The sequence below is a fragment of the Cajanus cajan genome, chromosome 6 (genome assembly GCF_000230855.2).
Source record: "Cajanus cajan strain Asha chromosome 6, NIPB_CcT2T_4, whole genome shotgun sequence".
NCBI classification, from domain to species: domain Eukaryota; kingdom Viridiplantae; phylum Streptophyta; class Magnoliopsida; order Fabales; family Fabaceae; genus Cajanus; species Cajanus cajan.
This window is the reverse complement of record NC_138522.1, coordinates 18,383,824-18,391,248: the sequence shown is the minus strand read 5'-3', so window position 1 is coordinate 18,391,248 and position 7,425 is coordinate 18,383,824. Positions and strand designations below refer to the sequence as shown.

At 31.6% G+C, this 7,425-nt stretch overlaps 1 protein-coding gene across 1 annotated transcript; it reads left to right on the top strand.

The window, feature by feature from the left end:
- Positions 1–15: 15 nt before the first annotated feature.
- LOC114916403 (uncharacterized) lies at positions 16–5,859 on the top strand. Its single transcript, XM_083076844.1, has 3 exons — positions 16–686; positions 1,405–3,906; positions 4,011–5,859. The coding sequence occupies exon 2, from the start codon at positions 2,951–2,953 to the stop codon at positions 3,875–3,877; it is 927 nt and encodes a 308-aa protein (XP_082932970.1). The 5' UTR covers positions 16–686; positions 1,405–2,950; the 3' UTR covers positions 3,878–3,906; positions 4,011–5,859.
- The last annotated feature ends 1,566 nt before the right edge of the window (positions 5,860–7,425 follow it).

Below are 7,425 nucleotides of genomic sequence, written 5' to 3'. Positions count from 1 at the left end.
CCTACGAGGGCCTCATTCCTCCCCACCCTACTGCCTTGTACCTCTACGTTTATTTTACAACTATATCTCTTATTTATATAATTTTTTTTTTCTCTTTTTATTACATCAATTAAGTTTAAAAGGAACAAATACAAATAGGTTAGACATGAAAAAAGAAGATTCAGACTCTCATCGAGTTTTGTGTCATTTTTAATAGTTTGTTTTTTTTTTTATATATATATTTTTTATAAATATTATTCTTAATTTAACATTGTATTTTTTATTAAATAGTGTAAAATTTTATTTTTTTGTAATTTTTATTTTTATTAGTGTATATAGTATTTTAAGAAAGGTGTAACTAAAAAGGATATATGAACAGGGCCAGATCTTTTAAGGGACCGGGGGGGAGCCACGGCTCCCCCAAACTTTTCTAAAATCTGATATATATTTTAATATTATATTTATATATTATTATATTATTAATTGTAATAAAATTAGAAGTTTGAATCTATTCTCTCTCTCCCGGTTAACTTCTCAAAGAAGCCTCCAAAGTTGAAAGCAGAAGCCGAAAAGCCTTTTCCTTGAATCAAGAATTCTCTTTTAATCACTCACTCACATCCATGGCTTTCTAGTCCTCTCCCCTCCTAACATTATCAACTAACCAACTAGAACTTCTCTTCTCTCCGATGCCTTCATCCTTCACATTGGTATTTTTTCTATACCATTTTTCACTTATTATTTTTCTTCTCTTATTGTTTCTCTGCCAGTGTGTGTTTTGTTTCCCCTTTTTCTCATTTAGCTATGGTCTTTGTGTTTATCATTCCTTATGATGTGCAAATGAAATCATATAGGCAGTGGCGAAAAATAGAGAAAAAAGACTTTTGGGTTGCGTTGCAAATTTGAATTTGCATTGGACTTTTTGGTGAACTAAATAAAAGCTCATTTCCCTTTTTGCTAGGATTGACTTTGGTTATCTTAGGACACAAAGTTTAGTTTATTTTTTAAATTTTCTTGTCAATATACTTCCACTTAAAAGTTGTTTTGCTCTCAAAGTCTCTTTATTTATCAGAAATGGTTTTGGAAATTATTATTGATTTTTTATGTTTTCCTACTTTCCTTGATTATTTGGTTTATTATGATTTATAAACATTAGTTCCTCGCTTAAATGCAATTGTATATGGAATGAAACAAAAATTTTACATATGTGTTTGTTATGGTGCATTGTTCTATTCTTGAAAAAAAAAGGATAAAGATAAAATTTACTAGCAAGCATTTTAGTTAAAAGCTCTGAAACAGTATTTTGCATTGTGATAATTGTGAAGATAAATTTTTTTCCTTTTTCCATATAAGTGAAAGACTGAAAAGTGATAAATATATATTAGAAAAATTATGATAAAGAGTAAAAGAATTGATTCTTTTTTCAAGAGGAAGACTTGTGAGAAAGATGAACAAAAGGCAACTTGTATGTCAAGTGAACTTGAGAAATTTCCCAAGAATCCAAGAATTGAAGAAAATGAGAAACAACTCTCAAAGGTTCCTAGAGTTACATATAATGAATTTGAAATTCTTTGGAACGTGATCCGGGGAAACGACTTCAAATTTGGCAATACCTATCAAATCAAATGGATGAGGTACGAAGGGCTTATCTAAAATGGGGTCCATATCAAATGCATTTAGAAAATTATCCTTTTTCTGGTAAAGATGATCATCCAAGGAGATTTCAATACACTTGGTTTAGCATATTTGCTTCATGGTTAGAGTATTCACCTTCAAAAGATGTTGCATATTGCTTGCCTTGCTATCTTTTTAGTAAAAAACCAAACGGACGCCTTAGTTCAGATGTTTTCATTGCTATAGGTGATTGAATTTGAATTCTAATTGCCCATGAGTTGATTTTCATCAACAAGTTTTCACTTTATTGATTATTTTCTCTACAAGTTTTAAAAGTTGGAGGAAAGTTAATAATGGAAAGAATTGTGCTTTTCTTAAACACATTGGGAAGGATCCTTGCTCACCACACAATAATGCAGTGAGAGCTTGTCAAGACTTGTTGAATCAAAATTGTCATATTAGGAATGTTTTTCATGTGCAAAGCTTAGATCAAATTACGAAGAATCGTTTGCGTCTCAAGACTTCAATTGACACGGTTCGATATTTATCACTTCAAGCTTGTGCTTTTAGAGGTCATGATGAAACTAGTGAATCAAGGAACCAAGGTAATTTTCTTGAGATGATAAAACTCATAGCATCATACAATGATGAGGTTGCAAAAGTTGTGTTGGAAAATGCTCCATATAATTCCAAATATACTTCCCATAAAATTCAAAAGGAGATATTGAATATTCTTTCTAGTAAAGTGAAAAATTATATTCGTGATGAAGTTGGGGACTCCAAGTTTTGCATAATTGTTGATGAGGCTCGTGATGAATCAGAAAAGGAATAAATGGCTCTTATTTTGAGATTTGTTGATAAAAAAAGGTTTTATACAAGAGCAATTTTTTGATATTGTGCATGTTAAAGACCCTACGACATTAACTCTGAAGAATGAATTATGTGTTGTACTTTCTCGACATAATTTTAATGTTTCTAATATTCGTGGTCAAGGGTATGATGGTGCTAGTAACACGAGAGGAGAATGGAATGGATTACAGACATTATTCTTAAATGATTGTCCTTATGCATATTATGTTCATTGTTTTGCTCATCGGTTACAACTTGCCTTGGTTGCTGCATCAAGAGAAGTTATTCCAATTCATCAATTCTTTTCAAAATTGACTTTTATTGTGAATATTGTTTGCTCTTCTAGTAAGCATCATGATGATTACAAACTTCCAAGTTAGATAAAATTGCATATTTGTTAAAGATTGATGAGCTTGAAACTGGTAAAGGAGAAAATCAAATTGGTACTTTAAAACGAGCTGGGGATACTCATTGGAGCTCCCATTTCTCTTTTATTTGTAGCTTAATAAATATGTATGATGCAACTTGTTCTGTTCTAGAAAAAATTATTGTTGATGGATCTACTTATTCTCAACATGGGGATGCTGATAATGCTTACAAAAGCTTGACCTCATTTGAGTTTATATTGATTTTGCATTTGATGAGAGAAATTATGGGGATAACAGATGTTCTTTGTCAAGCTTTACAACAACAATCTCAGGATGTAGTTAATGCTATGCATTTAGTTCGTTCTACAAAAACACTTATTCAAAACTTGAGAGAAGGTTGGGATAAGTTATTAAAAAATGTGACATCCTTTTGTGAAAAACATGATATTGAGGTTCCTCAACTTAGTGCTTCTTATGTAGCAAGGCAAGGGCGCTCTCGTCACCAAAAAGATCATATCACAGTGAAACATTATTTGAGAGTTAAAATATTCTTTGTTTTAATTGATAAGCAATTACACGAGCTAAATTGTAGATTTAATGACCAAGCAATGGAGTTATTAACTCTAAGCTCGACATTGGTTCCTAAGGATGCTTATAAAGCTTTTAATATTGAAAACATTTGCACTCTTGTAGACAAATATTATCCCATGGATTTCAGTGAGCAAGAGAAGATTAATTTGCATTTCCAACTTCAACATTTCATTGTTGATGCTCGTCAAGATTCAAATTTGAAGAATTTATCAACAATACATGAGTTGTGTACATGTTTGGCAATAACAAAAAATTCAGAAGTTTACTACTTGATCGATAGATTACTTCGTCTTATCATGACTCTTCTAGTTTCTACAGTTACAACTGAAAGATATTTTTTTGCAATGAAAATAATCAAGACCAGGTTGAAAAATAAGATGGAAGCTGACTTTTTAGCAGATAGTATGATCGTCTATATTGAAAGAGATATTGCAACAAGTATTAGTTCTGACTCAATTATTGAACATTTAAGTCATTGAAACAGCGCAGAGCAGCACTTTAACTAAAGGTAAATTCTACTTATGTTTATATTATTTTAATGATAAACCTTATGTTAGGCTTGCATTTAAAATTTTAGATATATATACTAATGTCAATATTTAATTTATGCAGCCACTCCTGAATTTTTGTCCACCTAAAAATAATTATTGGCTTTTGGGTGGTTCTTTTTGCTTGACTTGCATTGCACAATTTTGGGTATGTCGTGTGTAATTGATACTATACAATACAAATAGCTTGGGCTATGTTAGTATATTATTTTGGATCTTATAGGAGAAAAGTGTACAACTTATTTTGGAGTTTACTTCAATTACTTTGGCTTGCTTCATTCCAGGTAACCTTTAACATTTAATAATAATATTTTATGATTATTTTATGAAATGATTAGTGAATGATAATACTTTTTGATGCAATAACACTAAGGCCAAGAAGTCCAAGAGGTGATGTATTGAAGGAAGCAAAAAGAATGGGTTAGTGTTGAAAAACCATAGGAGGAGTGAGGCCACTTTTGGACCTTAGCTCCTAAGTTTTTATTAGCATAGCATTTATTTTTATTCCTATTTTGCCCTTGTCTTTGATTTCCTATTTTACCCTTGTATTTTAGGGTATCTTAGACATAGGATCTATTTTACTTGTATTTCTAATTTTACCCTTGTATTTTGGGGTATTTTAGTCATAGGGTTTATTTTCTTTTTTATTTCCCATTTTACCCTTGTATTATGGGGTGCTTTAGATCATAGGTTTTTATTTTTGGGCTAAGGTATTTGATTAGGGTGGGAACAAAAACCTAGACGTACTTTTGTGGCTATTGGACCTATTTTTGGTGTAGAAAGGCTTAGGCCCAAGTGAAGGGCAAATGTTGCATGGTCTTATCATGCACCTAGATGTAGCCTAACTAAATCCAAAGATTCCATCCTTGGCCACCAAGTTGCATCTAGGGTTCATTTGAGTTTCATTTAGTGTGCATTTGGCATTGTGAATTTTGGCCAATGCAACCCTAGATGCCTCACACTCCTATAAATACCCTAGGCTATGCATCATGTAAATACTTTGGAAATTGAATATAAAGAGAGCATTTTGCCTTTATATCATCCTTAGTCACCTTGGCTAATTTCGGCCACCTCCCATCCTATCTCCACCTTGAGAGATAAACCCTAGAAGTGGCCTTCATCTACCTTGAAGTGAGCCAAACCCTAAAGTGCCCTCTCAAACCTTTCATCAAACACTTCACCCACACTCTCCATTTTCGTCCATTCTACCATATTCCTCCTCTAAACAAAACGCCTCCCTTGAAGGACTTGATCCAAGGAGTCAAGGTGTCCTCACATTGATCAACCAAACCATCAATGCTAGCAAGGATGCCATCACTTTTCTTGGATTTTATTATTATGCATGTTTATTTTGAGTAGAAAAATGAGGAATTTTATTATTTTTAATTAATAAAAAAATAATTTATATATAAAAAATTAATTTGGTACCCCAAAATTTTTTATTCAAGTTCCGCCACTGTATATGAGTTTGTTAGGCCTAAATTGGCCCACAAGAACATCTTGGACGTGAGATCCACTTAATTGGTCAATCACTTTTAGTGGATAAGGTGTTCTCATGACTAATTTAAGTCTCCAACATATCACATGATCTTGTCTAGTCACACTTTTAGTACCTTATCATATGGTAAGTTCCTATTGACTATTCTAGATCTAGGATATTAACATGAGTCACATTTTATTGTACCTTGCCATGTGACAAGTTTCTATTGGCTTTTTTAGATCTAGGATAGTGATATTTTTATGAGAGAAAATTGAAATTTCAAATTATGACTAGAGTTAGTAATCTTAAGTACAAGTTAACTTAACTTAGGTTACATGTAACCTAAGTTAGCTTAACTTGCACCACAAGTTATCAAACCTTATAAATAGATCCTTTCACATCTATGGCCCCAAAGAATAATCACATCAAAAGACATAACCAAATACTCAAAGTGTCCATAGCGGGTCCTACAAATGGTCTTTGGAATATCCTCTGACCTCACCTGGATTTGATGGTATCTTGTGATACCCTCTGTACATCATAGTGTACTAAATAAAATAAAACAGAGAATTTTTTAAATAATGCTACTAATTGAAATAAAACCTCTAGGACAGAAGTATCACATTAAATCCAACTAATCAATAAGCATAACTAAGTTTGAAAGCAATTACAAGGAAATAAAATTTTCACACTACAACAAACTCAACTAACGATTTAAGTCCTAGAATAAACATAACCAGCAGAATATTAACTCCTATCTATTGCACCGATGTCACATCTTATCAACACTCCTAACATATGATCTAAACTTTGTCACCAATCACATCATTATCATAACTAGATTCATCTACAACCATACATAAGAAACATACCAAAAAGAAAGGGGAGTGAAGGGTAAAGTCATTCACAAGATTAAACACTTAAAGGATAAAGCAAATTACTATTACCACTCGAAAATTGTATTTTTGCAACTTAATCTTCTATGATATTGTATGGTCCAAATACTATATCTAGAGCTACATACATTATATAACGTTGATCTTAATTTTTTTTAATAAATCCAAGCCAATTATATACATCTTCTATGTTAACCTCAAGAGTTAATTTTGTGATCTACTATTTTTAGAAATTACAAAATTGTAACTTTTCAGCCTAATTCTAATAGTTTGACCTTTACTCACTAATTTGATCATAACTTGTGTCAGAAATCATTTTTTTGGTGATTACAATGTTATTAGAAAACTAAAATCAAGAGATAAAACTATCATGAAGATTACAAAAACTAATTCGACTATTTAAGTCTCCTTGCAAGGGTTACAACGTACACAAGTTACATTTTGTGGACAATAACAATAGGTTCATATTCTAACTCGCATAACTCAATCATTCCTTAACAATTTTATATGATTCATGAGTCTAAATTGTAACCCCAAAAGTCTACTTTTTAACTTAACAATCGAAACTCAATTTGGTCAATTAGACACAAAGAAAACACATAAATACCAAGGTTTCATATCAAAATTTTCAAAACAAAGCACAACTCACTCAAACTCATTTCTCCAGTCCATAAGTAAAAACATAGATTAAAGCCTAAAACTACTATGTTATATTATCAATTACTGAACTCCAACATTAATTATACTTATTCATATTCATTACCTTTATTTATTTATTTTATTCCATCCTTAGGATTCTCTCAAAAAACAACAAGCACTCATAGATTCACAATTATAGGCAAGTATATAGATCAAAAACGTGATTTTTACCTATTATCACAACTAAAATACATAAAGATCCATATATAGCACATATTCATAATTACAATAAAGATTGAGATTTCTCCTTCGTACATCACACACAAACAAGATGAAATTGAGGGTCAATCTCACTACCTAGTAGATAACTCACACATTGGAGTGAGGTTCTCACTCCCCTTACCTCGATGGACATCAAAAGTTGGGTGTGGATCTCTGAGATCATCTCCAACTAACGAAATCAT